The sequence below is a fragment of the Tachysurus vachellii genome, chromosome 20, assembly GCF_030014155.1.
Source record: "Tachysurus vachellii isolate PV-2020 chromosome 20, HZAU_Pvac_v1, whole genome shotgun sequence".
In the NCBI taxonomy this organism is placed as follows: Eukaryota; Metazoa; Chordata; class Actinopteri; order Siluriformes; family Bagridae; genus Tachysurus; species Tachysurus vachellii.
In genome coordinates this window covers 5,016,346-5,031,717 of record NC_083479.1, presented here as the reverse complement: position 1 = coordinate 5,031,717, position 15,372 = coordinate 5,016,346, and the positions used below count along the sequence as shown (strand labels likewise).

Genomic DNA, 15,372 nt, shown 5'->3' with positions numbered 1-15,372 from the left:
TCTAGATAGTGTTACATAAGAAGTGATGATAGTATTAGATCCTAAAATACTGCATGTGTGCATGTAAACCTAGCCTTAGGGATGCATCGATACTCATACTGATATTGATCAGTATGAGATATTGTGTAACAGGTACTACACTGTTTTTCTAAATATAAGCACCAAGATTTAAAAAAATATATATATTGTGGCTAGATATTTAATAGTGAGCATGAGGGCGGAGCTTGAAAAGCAGTATCAGTGTTAGAAATAAAATTGTGGACACACACAGTCCTTCCAGACTAAGTGTAGTGTCTGAGGTTCATTTCTGTGAGCACTGAGACACACACACACACACACACTTACACATTCTTCCTCCACCTCCCCTTCACTCTCCAGGGTTTTGAAGTCAAGCTGCATTTGACCAATCAAGCTGCGCAACCTGCAGTATGCTGTCCGTCCTCACGCTCCCTATTAAAGGGTCTAAATTCAAGAATGTAAAACTCAGCACAACAGAGTGCTTTATAATACCCAAGCTGCTTAATAATGAAGTAGTATTGAGTGTTTCAGTAAAAAATGGTATCGATGCGCACCTGGTGTGAGCCGTATGAGCTTTATTACGAAGGCGTTTGTCACCTTGTACCAGGTGGTGTTTTCCAGGCTATGTAATGTAGAATCAAATGGGGTAGTCCCAAGTCTGTGATTTCTCTCTCTCTCTCTCTCTCTCTCTCTCTTTCTCCCTCTCTCTCGCTCTCTCTTTCTCTCTCTCTCTCTCTCTCTCTCTTTCTCCCTCTCTCTCTCTCTCTCTCTTTCTCCCTCTCTCTCGCTCTCTCTTTCTCTCTCTCTCTCTCTCTCTTTCTCTCTCTCTCTCTCTCTCTCTCTCTCTCTCTCTCTGTGTATTAGTCCCTTCTTAATAACACTGTTGTGTTTTCTGCGCAGCCACAGTCAAACAGCACGAAAAACAGCATAGTCACCAGTCCCAAAGGGAACATCCCTTCTCCTGCTCTGGTATTTACCTCCTTATTTCTCTCTTTTGCTTTCACAATCCCTCTGTTCTTCTTTTTTTGATTTGTGAGCTTGTATTTTATTCCTTTATCCAGTCTTTTGCTCCTGTCTCTACCTTGTTCTGTCCTTATCCATATTTCTCTATTTCTCCTGTAGCACAGTATATCTAAATGTTTGATTGTATTTATTTATTTATTTATTGCATGAAGAAGATTGGAACTTTTCTGTGTTGGATTTTTAGACATTCGCCAGGGTTAACCCCTCATCATCATGAATATGTTTATGTATTTGTTGTGTTTTGTGTCTTTTGTCGGATCTCAATATCATAAATGACCTGTACCAGAAAGCCCTGCAATGTTTTATTCCTCTTATACCAGTGCAGTTATTTTATTTATTACATTTTTAATTGTTTTTAGAGAATGGGATGTCATACTTACATTGTTCAGGAACGTTCAAGAACTAAATGATCACATTTTTTCATGATTAATTAAAAAAAAATAAAAGAAAATGCAGCATGTTACAGGAAAACCACAAGGTCCTGAAGACTGTAACATGGTGGAAAACCTCTGACTAAGAAATAACAATAATAATAACAATAAATAAACATCTCCTTACAGAACGTGTGTTAAATAACACAATGAATTTATTAGTTTAATGTTAGTCATACAGGTCAGTGTGAAATTCCTTTTACTGCAGAAATGCTAACATTTAATCATGAAGAATGAATCAAACCTTTTTATTGCTCCGTTGAACCTCGAATCCCTAAATTATGGACAGTTTGTATTTTTCACAGACGAGTTGGAAAGCTAAAAGTTGTTCGATTTCTAGAATTAGTACATCCGAATAAAAACATATATTAAACCAACAGTTTATTTATTTCTATTCTATTGGATTTATGGGTATCCAAGAACACTTTCCGAGCCCCTGTTCATGATGTACAGCACTTTTTTTCAGTCATGTGCTTATATGACTAGCTTTAATTCATCTACATTAACTCAGAGCTACACCAGACGTCAATAACCTTAAATTCTCTAGTTTAAATTCTCTTCCACTAACTCGGATTGCTCTTCTATTCCTCCTTGCGTTTTCTCACTGGCTAATCTCTGCTAACACCTACTCTTTTTACTCTCTCCGTCTCTCATCTACACTTTGTTTTCTTCCTTTTTTCTCTCTGTCTCTCTCGCTCTTGCCATCCTTTGCCTTTCCTTCTCGCTCTCTCTCTGTAGGAGCCTCAGACCACTGTTATCCATAACCCAGTGGATGGGATCAAGGTACATCCTTCCCCATGCCCTCTCCATCTATATTTCCTTTTTTTTTTAACCCATCTCTATTATTTTTTTTTTGTTATTGTTCATACTTTCGAGTAGGAAAGAGTTTTATAAGAACAGCTATAAATATACTGTAAGTAATCAGTCTAGATGCTTTTATTCTTTTATATAGAACATTTCTGGTGTTTTACAAGTAAACAAATTGCCACGATATCTTTGGTGCCTACTTATTTAGGCGAATGTAGTGGGTGTATCCTTGTGTATATGGCATGTCTAAATCATCACAAACCGGTCACAAGACATTTTCTTTGTTGTATATAGTAGCAGTCAGTCATAGCCATTGGTCTCACTAACTATGAACTATGATCACTGACACACAAATGCACAAATGAAGACAACTTTTTAGAGAATGTCTAGACCCCAAAAAGTGTGTCTTGATTGTAACTTGCTTTTGCTTTTATTCGAACTTCATCTCAACCCTGTAAAGGCCACTGTAAGACTCTACCTTGGTCTTGAGCATGTCTTAGACTTCACAATGGCATTGTACATTAGAAAAGGCTTTCCTCTAGTCATTGATCTTTTTTGTACTATGTCTTCTGTTTTATGAAGCCGGTTATGTACAAATTTTGTGGTGATTTAGGCATGCAGTTTGCACAGTGCTAAACTGCTACATTCAATAAACTACATTTTGTAACGTATCTGAAATGGACTTCTTTGGAATTGTACAGTTGCAAATTGTTCAGGAGTTTTCTTTTTTTATTATTATTTATTAAAACTGTCCTCTGTCCATCTGTTTGCCTCTAATTTGCCAAATGTTTCAACTTACCATCTCTTCTTTATTAGCACTCATGTCCAATGCACTAACTGCAGCATAATAACCACCGTATTCACTTCACGTCATTCTCTCTGGCCTCCTTCCATATCCGTGTTTACTTTTGGAGTGTTTCTGTGCTCGGGCTCGCCTGCCTCAGCCTGATAGTGTGTGTGTGTGTGTATGTGTTTGTGTGTGTGTGTGTGTGTGTGTGGGTTGTCCAGCCTCTGTTGCTGTATGTGCATTATGCAGATAGCCAACACACAGGAAGTTTCAGATAATGATATGCTTAGGGTTGAGGATACCTAAAAGCATCAGCATGCTGAATGTGTCAAAGATTAACGTGAGCTATTAAGGAGTGCTTGGTTTGTGTGTGTGTGTGAGGGTAGGTGCATTGAGGTGGAGTGGTGCGGTGTAGGGAAAATAAACAGCTGTGTGTTCTTTGCTGCCATCTGGGGAAATTGTTTCAGAACAGCGAGAGAGATTATTTAAAGCCTTGCCAGATGGCCAGCTAGAGAATAAGCATTCAGCTGTATCATTTAGCTTATTTAGATTCGGGATAACTGTCATAACTGTCTTCACTTAATAAAGCGATATGTCCATCAGCGAATTTCAGCTGCTACCTCATGCATTCACTCAGTGTCGACTGTATATAGTGCCATTTGTGTTGATGACAGGCCTCATTTATTTGTACAGCAGCATCACTTGTGCTAAATTGGTTGTCACATGCTTGGAGCTGTGTGTGTGTGTATGTGTGTTTCTGAACAGACAGCGCAGATGGTAATCAGTAATGTGTGTCTGTCCTATAGGAGTCCTCAGACAGCAGCAACACCACAATCGAGGATGAGGATGTTAAAGGTAGGGCTTCATCTTTTCGCACAATCTCCAAACTTTGAAATTGCAGCAGCTTTCTCCAGCTTCTTGCTGTTTAGCAGTGGGTGGAGTGAAGGGCTGTTGGGGGTGTGTCTATAACCTGACTGACAGGATAAGATACAATTACAACACACAGACCGGTGGTTTTTGCTTCGCTCATTTTGTATCAACAATTATTTCCATATGACGTTCATGATATTTGTAATAGCGAGAACAGTAAAAATGTTGGAGTGCATCTTTAAATTAGGAATTAGCTAGCTAATTCACAAAAAAACAAAAAAAAACGTTTTTCCAAGATACATGTGATTTTCTGTCATATCTTGTCATTTCTAATCTTCTTTAATGGATCTAATTATAGGCAAGTGCAAATTACATTACATGAAACTAGATCACACTGCAGGACATACAGAGCTTCACTGGACTGTATAGAGAACAGATTCCCATTTAACATGTGCTCATATTAACCTATTTAACATAGACTTTACATTACAGAACATTACACTTCTTTTTTTTTTAAAGAATTTTTTTCCTGAGCCCCAAAGTGTGAAAAGATGCCGAAACTCTACTGGCTATCGAAGCGGTTTTAATAGCGAGTGTTAGCTAAACCGCTGTCTCGCTCTGTGAATGTTGCTCTCCAGGGAGGGACAGTCAGGAACACTACAAGGTCACCTTGAATGTAATACTTCCATTTTGGAAACTAAGAAAGAGGCTGTAAGTAAGTGGACGTAAGTGCGTTCATCACGATAACATCAGATAACGTGTTCTAAATAAATGTAGAGTTTTGTGCCAGAAAGGCTCACAGGGCATCTGATTGAGACAAGAGGACTGGAAGCCTACAAAAATATTCAAGCAGCAGGAGGTTCAACTTCCATGTTTCACTGTATTTTTACCGCTCACGTGTCAAAGAAAGACGCTTTCCATTAATAAATACGTACCTGCGGTGCTGCGCAATACATTTTCCAGCTTTCGCTCGTTCGTCCTTAGTAACTGCCTGGTCATGGTCAAGGTGGTGTGATGTTCCTCAACCTCAGCTACTTCTTGTCTAAGCCACACCTATTCTTGGTTTAATCCCAATTACAGATAATCAAGTACGTATGTGTTTTAGCGAGCAGACGAGTTAGGATGGGTTTGTTTATGTAGACCATCAGTAGACTATGGCTTGACTTGTGTGACCTTAGCACTAGCCTGCTCTCATTTTTTTTTTAAGATGTCTGAACCCCATCTCCATCCCCATAAGACTGTACTCTAGGGTCGTTCTTTTTTCAGTGCTGTCTCTTTTTCTGTCTCTTCCCACTTTATTCCCTGCCACTCAATAGGAAAAAGGGTAGACAGCAGCTCACTTAAGGCTGTCTCAGAGCGCAGCCGGTCATCTCCAAGCCCTGCTGTCTTCTGTAAGTTCCAGTGCATTTCCACCAGTCAGCTCTGTTTGGCTTGGTGTGTAGACATCCTGCTCCTGCAGTCACTTTTTTGGATTGGGGAAAAGTAACAAGACCTTTGTGAACTTCAGAAATAGTGTATTTTTGGACACTTTAGTCATGTCACCCTACCCACTGAAATGTCAGTGGATCAGATTTGCTGTGATGGATCTAGGTTATCTTAGGCAGCTAAGCATGTAATAACACTTTAGCTTGAGCGGTATCAGGCTCCTGAATACTTTAATGAGGGCTAGATTAGAGTTTTCCACTGAGTCATAACGTTGGAGGAACATTTGTGCTATATTCAACGCCTGCCAGCAGGCCAGAAGGTTAGTTTGTTAACCAGACACATTGAGAGCTCTTGCATTTTAATCGCCATTTCCCAGCTCACACACCCAACGATGGTCTAACTGTGCTTGTGCTGCATGAGCTTTGGCCATTTTAACTGCATGAGGAGCCCTTGGCCAGCATGTGATGAAATTTCTGAAGCAGCCCTTTTCCCTTCAGCCTGGACATGTTTCTCCCTCATCCCCTACTCCCTCCCTCCATGGCCACACCTTGTGCTGTGTGTGCAGAGCCTCCAGACCTGCAGCCTTGCCCAGCAGTGAAGGAGTAGCCCTTGTAGTCTTGGCCCACACTTTCACCATAGATCCTACCCATTCAGCTCACTGCTACTCACCAGCAAGGTTCAGACTTGAGGTTCTGCGCATACTCCGTGATTTAGCCTTCAACATTTTGATTTATTGTTAATCCCCCAAAGCAACTTACATTTCAGGTAGGATACAAATGAGCAGTTGAGGGTTAAGGGACTTGCTCAAGGACATTTGTGGCATTTTGGTTGAGCTGGGATTTGAACGCACACCATTGGTTAAGCCCTGAGCTAATCCTGTCTTCACCGATTTCTTATTTTTCTTGGTTGTCCTGTTGTATGCATTCAAATCCACATATCCATCTACTGTTTTGGGGCTGCCTTATATACCTCCCTGCGATGTCCAACCCGGAGTTTCCCCAATCCTTCCCTCTGTCTCATTTTTTCGGTGCACTCAGGTTTTTTCAGTGATCTTTTAATGCGATGGACTCTCCAAAATAAGACCACAGTTCCTTCTTAAATGTCTAGATCACAATTCCCATAGCGGAAAGCAGATAAAAACAATATGTAACCCTGCTGCAGGATCAAATGCAGAGAGTGTATTTGGTTGTGGGGACCTTTTGGCTTTAGACTGTGATGAAGTAGAGTTTAAAGACGGTTAAAGCATCTAGCCTTGGCCTTCTGTGGCAGCTAGAGATGAAGAAAAAGGAAGACATGTCAAGAATCCGGTCACTTAGCTCTCTGTTGTGGTACAGGAAATTACAAAAGGAGGGAGGGAGATCTAGAGAGAGGGAAGGAGGACTAAAGGCCTAAGCTTTATCTGAGAAGCAAGAGACAGGAATAGCAAGCTGAGCTGTTGCAGCTTCATACTCGTAGAAAGGGAAGTAAAACCCTAGAACGAGCTAGAGAGAGAGAAAATATACTGTGTTCATTTTATAGTACATGGTTTGTGGATTGGATTTTAATTTCCATAGTCTTCTTCCAAGTCCGCTGACTTTTCAGGCTTAATGTGTAAAGACTGTATGTGCATAAACATGAGTTAGAAGATTGTAGCATGAAGGGAGGAAGGAATAAGCCAAGGAGTAAAAGCCTGGTTCAACTGTTTTGCATGAGATGCAATCAGGTAAGTCTGCAAGTCTACTATTTACTATTTCTGATCTGTGGCTGTTCACTGGAAGGGTTGCAGCAACCATGTTATGTACAAAGTTTTATACAAATAGGAAATGAATTGGCTGGCAAATAATCTTGGAAAAAAAAAGATTAAATGTATTATATTTTACTGAACTATTAAAACAATGCTTGGATATTTAAAAAATAGTTCATGTGCAAATGTTTTTCTGCCAGATATATTATAAAACCATTATGGGGAAAGTTGTCGATACTGTAACATAGGCCACAGCCATTTTTTTATTGTTTGTTTGTTTACAACATACATTGTCTTAAGAAAAAAGTCCATACTGACTATACGCCTATTAAGCATGTCGTAAGTGGTCCTGATGTTCTTTCTGTTTTTTTTCTATTGTGTAAGAAAGATAAAAACGTTAGATGATGTAATATTTGAACAATGTGACCAACAGTGCTGTGTTTTTGTCTTCCTCGTCCAGCACGCAAACAGGAAATCATTAAGATCACAGAGCAGCTAATTGAGGCTGTGAACAATGGGGACTTCGAGGCCTACGCGTGAGTCACTGCCTCCTAGTGTGCTATAATTAGCCTGCAATATTATATACAACTTATTGAAATTGTGTCCTGATCAAGGAATGCTGAGTCATACAGTGACTGTGTGCAGAAATAGCCATCAGCCATCAATGTATAAATGCTGCGTTTTTATAACAGGAAGATCTGTGACCCTGGACTGACTTCGTTTGAACCTGAGGCTTTGGGTAACCTAGTAGAGGGCATGGACTTCCATCGATTCTACTTTGAGAACTGTAAGTCAACTGTAATGATCTTCCGAGTTTTCGCTTTTCCTCTGAAATTCTGCGTCATTTTCCTCTGAAATTATGCATCATATCGTGGCTGTCGGGCAGAATCCTCGTATCTCCAAAACCATTACTTTTCAGGAAATTAAAAAAACGCCGTACTTTATCTGCAGTGCACAGGGTTTAGTCCGCGTTGCAGTGGATTGTCTTGCGCTAAATTCCTGTCCTAAGACGAGCACCAGAACTAGCGGGGGTCAAGACTTTTTTTCTTTGAGCCCAGTGTTTTGAAGACATTTACCTCAGAAGACGTGTTGATTCGTTGCGACTCTTCTTGAGGAGAAACATGCCGTGAAGCTCTCCCGCGGAGTGAGGAAGAGGTGGACAGTTGAAGTGTCCAATGGAGTTAAGAGATTTGCGCTCAAGCTATTTTCAAGACTTTAGATTAATAACTTGTAAAAATAACAGACCCACGTGGGGACTGACCAATAGCATCGATATGTGAAAAAATATGAAATTGACCAAATTTGGACATACAAGGTTTCCGACCGACAGCGACGATATGCATTCTACTCATGCACCTTGAATAGAATTTAGGAAGGTCCAGGACGGCACTACCCCATACCAGTTCTCACAATTTCCCAATTTTGTGACTACCATCTAAATTCACATATTGAACAGATATTTTTAACCAAATCCTTACAAAATGAGAATAGTTATTTCGCCATTATTATGTAATTAAAACTGGTAAGATATACAGGATATTACTTATTAAAGACCCATGTGAGTGTTTATATTGGCAAGTAATAGGCAGGGTGTAAAGGAGAAAGGATCCACAAAAAAGGCAAATTGAGTTTGAGAGAGCAGACATTATGTTGTACCAATTACATTTAGTTATTTCACACATACTACACCTGAACATCCCGTTTCATAAACATGGGCGTTCCTGTTGAGATGTTTTGTCTTTGCCGCTGTAACAGAAGGGCCTTTTTTATGGCTGTGTGATTTGGTTCCATTCAGCCAGCAAAAGCTGGGGATTGATGCTGGGTGAGAAGGTCTGGTGCACAGTTATCGTTTCATTTCATATCAAAAGTTGAAGTCAAAGATCTGTGCAGACCGCTTGAGTTCTTCACAACAGCACTGGCAAAATATGTCTTTATGTATCCCACTGAATGTGTCTGGGCCCCAAAGGGAAATTCACAGAGAATCTAGACAATTCTATGCTTCCGGTTTTGCGGTAAACATTTAGAGAAGGTCACGGGTTGAGAGTCATGTGTCCATGACCATGTGTCCACATAGTTTGGGCCATATAGTGTTCTCCTTTATCCAGATCAATGTACAAACAATGAAATGAAATTCATAAGCTAGATAAGACACGAATAGTAGTTTGTACAAGTCAGGATGGGTCAGGATTGATCCTGTAGGTGCAACAAGAATCAGGTTATATTCCAACTCCTTGTTCCCAAGTGGAAACAACAATGCGGTGATTCACAGTGTCAAAGGCAGGCATGCAGGCAGTCATGGAGGATGAGGACAGAAGACTTACAGCATTATGTAACGTTTCAGGGAGAATGCAGCAGATTCTGAGTGAGTGTGGGTTTGTTTCACATCAGCTAGAAGACTGATGGAGGTCTGAATATCGATGATCTGGGAAGGATGGTTAAGCAAGGAAGAGAAAGTATGCTGATCTTATAATGAATGTCTTGATGTTAACAACAGAAGAGAAAAAGGAAGCCAGCAGTTCCTGATACATATCAGAATTTTCAGTTGGCTTTATCATTTTGCCGCTCGATCATTTTGGAGAATGTCAGACAGACGGCAGCTGGAAGGCATCACTCGAGTTATGGCAGAGTGTGTTCAGGGATGTAGGTAGAAGCAGCTGTTCCAGCAGGCAAATCTGACAAAAGTTAGGAAGGATCGGGACAGTCTTAAATTCTCTTCTATTTGTCAGAGTAGAAGATGTTGACTAAATGTAACTGGTTAACAGTGTGCAAGTAATAAAAACCTGGAGGAGTCGATCATCTTGAATGCTCCATGTGGAGTCAAAACAGTGACTAATACAGGTTTGAACATGCTGATGTATAAACTGGGTACATGCAGAGTACAAATCCCCCCACCCACCCCCTGAACTCATCCAGCACATGCCCATGGAAAGCCTAGCTCAATAACATGTTGTGTTTACTGTTCAGTTCAGTCATTTCAATTAAGAACTGGTTGCTGTGTCCTTGTGAAGTAGTCCGACAAACATGAGAGAATTTGTACAGGAGTGCTGAGCTTTACACAAAGATAAATATAAAGCACAATTATTCTAGCAATACACCAGCATTACCAGTAAAACGAAAGGGATTTATTTCTGATCATGGGTCCTACCTTTCAAAAGAGGAACTTTTTCTGACCTTTTGTCTATGAATGTTCATGATGGCATGATGTATTCTTCTGTTCCAGTGCTGTCTAAGAACAGTAAGCCCATCCACACCACCATCCTGAACCCTCACGTGCACCTGATCGGCGAGGATGCCGCCTGCATCGCCTACATCCGCCTTACTCAGTTTGTGGATGGCCAGGGCAGACCGCGCAGCAGCCAGTCAGAGGAGACCCGTGTGTGGCATCGCCGCGACTCCAAATGGCAGAACGTGCACTTTCACTGCTCGGGCGCTCCTGCCGCCCCACTCCAGTGAAGGTAACACTCTCCAGCAAAGAGCAGGACACTGCATAAGCAGTGCTACTCACTAGAGCTACGTGTTATAAATGGCTATAAACTGATTTTTTTGTCTCTCTTTCGAACAAAAAACAAATTTAGTCCTGAAGACTTTTATCTGACCTGGAGACATATCCTAGATTGTATCTTTACAAAATCAATCATTCGACTTAAATACGTTCAAGAGGTTTTTCTACATGCAAAAAGAAATGCAAATATATTTGAGCAAGTGTGTTCATATAAACCTTTGATTTGAATTACAGCTGCTACTATTCATAAAAAAAAAAAATAATTAATCAAATTAAGGCTCAAAGCAATAATTTTAACAAGTTTCTTCTCCAATTATTAGTTTTTCCTTCCTTTTCATCTTTAATAAGGCATTTTGAACGGCTCTGTGACATTCAGGTGTATTTTGTAGAGTGGGACGTGGTTTGAAACTTGGGGAGAAGAACGAGAGGGAGGATCAGAGGGGGGACGGCAGGAAAGTCCAGCACTGGAGAGCTCAGGAGCTTTCGGCCTTCCAGTTCTGGTCACAGCTGTCCACGCCTGCATGCAAAACCTATCCCTGTGTCTCCACCTACTGGACTGCTCTTTCACAGTTCCCCACATCTTTCCACACTTCCCCTCTGCCCTAAACCTTCAATACATAATACCACATTGGCACCCAGGGTATACACACGCGCACACACACACACACACACACACACACACACCACTGCTCACTAACGCTTAGGACAAGATTCAAATTACCGACACATCCCTCAGTCCAGGAGAGCGAGCACACACTCTAGGTTCAGTATTATAGCCTGTGCAATGCCTTTTAACCCCCACAACCCCCTTGTCCCTGCCTCACTCTCGTCTCCATTGGCCTTATGACCTGTGTGCCCAGGCACTCCTCACTATAATAGATCACGTGTTTATGAAGTACTATATCAGCATTATTAATATTCTTAATATTATGATTATGATTGTTGTAATGGCTACTACTTTTTATTATTACTACTTCTATCATTTTAAGTATCGATGTTGTTCTATTGTTTATTTAGTCGCAAAAAAAAATGTATCAATAGTCAAACGATTGATGTAAATCGATTTCAAACAGTTAATCCTGAGAGCAAAGATTCTTTGTTTTTATCTAGTGGCGGTTTTATTTGTTGATTTTGAGTCAAATGAAGTTTACTTCGGCAGCATGGCACGGGTATAAATTACTGTATACACAACACGAGAGGACGACACGGTTCAAACAGAAGCTAAACGTCTCCGCTTCACGTCCCTGCAGCTCGGTGACTGTAGTCATTTTGTACGTCTTAACTGATATCCCTGCGTTTTATTAAGTCTGCTGAGACACGCTCCCAGGAAGGTCGTTTCCTGGAGTATTTTTTTTTTTAAATATATATTTATACCCCCGTTTTAGCACTATTTATAAGATATGAACTGATTGAGGCTTGAGGAAGTACAACCTTACTGAACAGTTAGAGTAATTGATGACCGGAAGTTAATAAAGAAGAGCCTTGAATGGTGTGTGCTTTATTTCCTGCCTAAGCAGTATGGGACAATCCTAGAGGAAGATTTTTTTTAATAGAGTTATTAAGGCACATTATGGATTTAGATGGATTTAGATCATCAGGTTAAGAGTTAAGATAAAGAGAGAGGTTATAATAATATTTATATAAATATATACATTGAGTATTTTTGTTTTATTTGTCATTATACAGGGTATTAGCATTTGAATTTTTTATATGTACGTGAGCGTAAGAGTTTTTTTTTTTTATCAGTCTTTTAAGAAAGTGTGTAATGGGGCCATATTTCATGGGTTCCACACTGATATTAATATGAACAGTTTCCTTCTGACCTCTTGAATGTGAACCTAGTTTCATAAAAACGAACAGGAAGCTTAAGCGCTTTTGATATACACATTAGCTCCAGTATGGCGAGGAAAGAATCACTATTTGTTTTTTTTTTCTAGTTTATGAAAAAGCCATTGCATGGGAATCAGGGATACACAAGTGTGTGTATGCATGACTGATTTTTATTTTATTTTTTTTTTAAATACTGTTATTAAATTTACATAGCATTTTTTTAAGGTATAGCCCTGTCTGTGGAGCATTTCATTCTCAAGCTGTTAGGGAAATCCACTGGAAGACTGCTGATTTTTTTTTTTTTCCACTTTTATTCTTTGACGTTTTTGTATCGAAATGTGAATATTGTTTTGTAGTCTGCATCTGAACCCCACATATCAATTCAGAGAAGACCTCTTCGTAAACGGCGAACCGTGTGAAACCTTTTTAATCCAAGCAGCATGTCAGCATCCTCTAGTGTAGTGTTGTTTTTTTTTTCGTTCTCCTGTGTGTTTAGTATTGCAAGGAATCCTTGAGATCTATAACAAATTCCATTTTTAGCAAAAAAGATATCTTGTAAAACCGCTATGTAGTGCTAACATAATATAGGTGGCAAATTAACTTGCATGAATTTTAGATTTTTTTCTGTTCTTTTGGTGATTTTTTTTTTTCATCATTGAATCTTTTCTACTGAATGCTGGTGAATTATGCTAACGCTACAGATTTCCAGAGGTTTTTTTTTTTTTTATGTGTATATGACTATTTTTGTCTCTAGAAGATGATTATGATAAATTCTGACTATCACAGTAAACCGTGTCATGATGATTGTATGGCATGCTTCTGTACAGGGTTTTGGTGTTGTCTGAGCAGTGTTGGGCAATCAAAATTGAAATGTGCCATGAGGTAGTTCCTAAATGAGAGTTTCAGGAATACTTTTTCAATATCCGTACCTCTTCGTGGTAGTTTGAATAATGTTACTATCTCCGGGGTTGGAAAAAGTACTGAGAAATTGTACTTAACCGAAAGTATCCGAATTTTGTAGAAGTATGCAAATAAATGCAAAGTAAAAACATGTTAGTTTGAAAAGAAGACTAGGTTTTATTCTTTATCTAACATTATTACAAGCTACTACGCCATTCTGACTGAAACCGTCTGTTTCGGTGGTCCGTTTGCAGGTCCTGTGCATGACTGACTAAACTATCCACGTAGCTTGCTAATGAATTAATCCAAAGTAAAATAGCATGTAAACAATCTACATTTAACATTAGCTAGCAATTCACTCGCTAGCCAATCAATGCTTTGCTAACGTCAAGTTAGACTAGCTTAGCTCGTTAGCTAACTTATATAATATAACCAGTTAAGGTTAGCAAATTAGCTAAACAAATTAGCTAAGGTATGCTAACATACCTTTTCAGGACGTAAAGCAGACGCTTTACAAACATTTTACAATGCAGTCTGGTCTCTCATTCATATACAGACGCATACTGATAGCTATAGTATTAACTTTACAGTGTGGATGATGCCTTAAACAGAAATAAATGCTAACGTGGCCATGATGTGTAGCATAAAGTTAGTTATTGGCTAGAAGAGAGAAGAACAGACCTTCAGGGTCTAGTTAAAATATGAGGAGTAAAAAGTTTTAATCAATTAGGTGAACAAGTATTCAATTTCAGTACAGTATATTTATGGCTAGTATATTTATGCCACAGTAATAGTAACAAAAGTACAGTTACTCGGATTTTCCAACCCAATCACACACAATGCCTATTTGAGAATTTTCTAATAGGTGGCAGTATAAAATCATTTGTCCCGTTCACCCGTAGCTTTACATATCTCAAAAGGCCGTGAGAAATTTACCAGCTAAGCAAAAAATATATATATAATGCAGATTTTGCAGTTTCATCTCCTGAAAAAAAATCAACCAGTTTTGAAAAGCAGCATTAAGGAATGAATGATGTAACCTCATGGCCTAAAACAAGGGGTGTGTGATGAGTGTGTGTGTGTGTGTGTGTGGTGAGTGTGTGAATGAAGCAGAAGTGAATCAGTCCTGTGCTTCACATACAGTGCTACCTTGCTGCTCTTACAACATCATGCCAATAACTATTTGTAGTGCGTTCTTTTCTCCAAAGTTTTTCCTTTTTTTATAGTCTTTTTGTTTGTTTGTTTGTTTATAAATTGTTCCTACAAACACTGAGCCTTCAAAAATGTATCGTTCAGATCTCATTTTTGGAGGATGTTGTATATAATCTCTTTAACGTAAATCGAGATTATGTGAAACTTGATAATAATGATGATTATTATTCTTAGGAAATTAGTTTACTATGAGTCCCATGTTTCTCTTGATTCTTCTTATGATTCTTCTTATCTGTTCTTCCAGTGTTTTCTCTTTCTCCCATATAACTTAAAGGAAATGTGTTAAGATGTTATCAATATGTTACCAATAAAAAATATGTCACCACATACAATGCTATTGTTTCCTCTTTCGCCCCCGACTTTTGTGCTGTGTTCAGTTCTAACACAAAGCGAACATTTATTTGATAAATAATATGTAAATGTACGATTGCACAAAAATTCAAAGGACAATCTCTGAAGAGGAGCTGACCTCTGTCTTCACAGATCCAACGTAGACACATTATTATCTCAGTACTTTTGTTTGCCAAGACCCTTTGAGCTTGTTTGTGTGCCATGATCACATCAGTCAGCAGTTTGTAAATACATCGTGTGTGTGTGTGTGTGTGTGTTTTTTTTTTTTTTTTAAATCCAGTATCTGTGATGGTAGCATGAGTCAAATACACATTTTACCTCAAAGTACTGAGTCATAATAGTTTACTAATACGTAGTAATATTATGTAATCAGTTAGATACGCAAATTTTGAGGCACCCCTGGCCACGGTTCCTGGATTATAGTATTTCTATTCTTGTTTGAACTTTCCTTACAAAACATTTCTACTTCTGAGCTATATTTTTATGCTATCTT

General features: G+C 39.1%; 1 protein-coding gene across 25 annotated transcripts in view; it reads left to right on the top strand.

Moving 5' to 3' along the window:
* Positions 1–14,849, top strand: part of LOC132863004 (calcium/calmodulin-dependent protein kinase type II subunit beta) — a 51,367-nt gene extending 36,518 nt beyond the window's left edge. For 14 of the 25 annotated variants that reach the window (XM_060895482.1, XM_060895486.1, XM_060895484.1 and 11 more), the window contains 7 exons: positions 919–987; positions 2,211–2,255; positions 3,873–3,921; positions 7,545–7,620; positions 7,777–7,871; positions 10,305–10,539; positions 10,976–14,849. In XM_060895482.1, coding sequence (XP_060751465.1) covers positions 919–987; positions 2,211–2,255; positions 3,873–3,921; positions 7,545–7,620; positions 7,777–7,871; positions 10,305–10,537 — 567 coding nt within the window. In that variant the 3' untranslated portion in view covers positions 10,538–10,539; positions 10,976–14,849. Of the gene's footprint in view, positions 1–918; positions 988–2,210; positions 2,256–3,872; positions 3,922–5,252; positions 5,328–7,544; positions 7,621–7,776; positions 7,872–10,304; positions 10,540–10,975 lie in introns of all 25 variants that reach the window. The other 11 variants (XM_060895490.1, XM_060895491.1, XM_060895489.1 and 8 more) reach the window with 3 other exon arrangements.
* Positions 14,850–15,372: the final 523 nt, after the last annotated feature.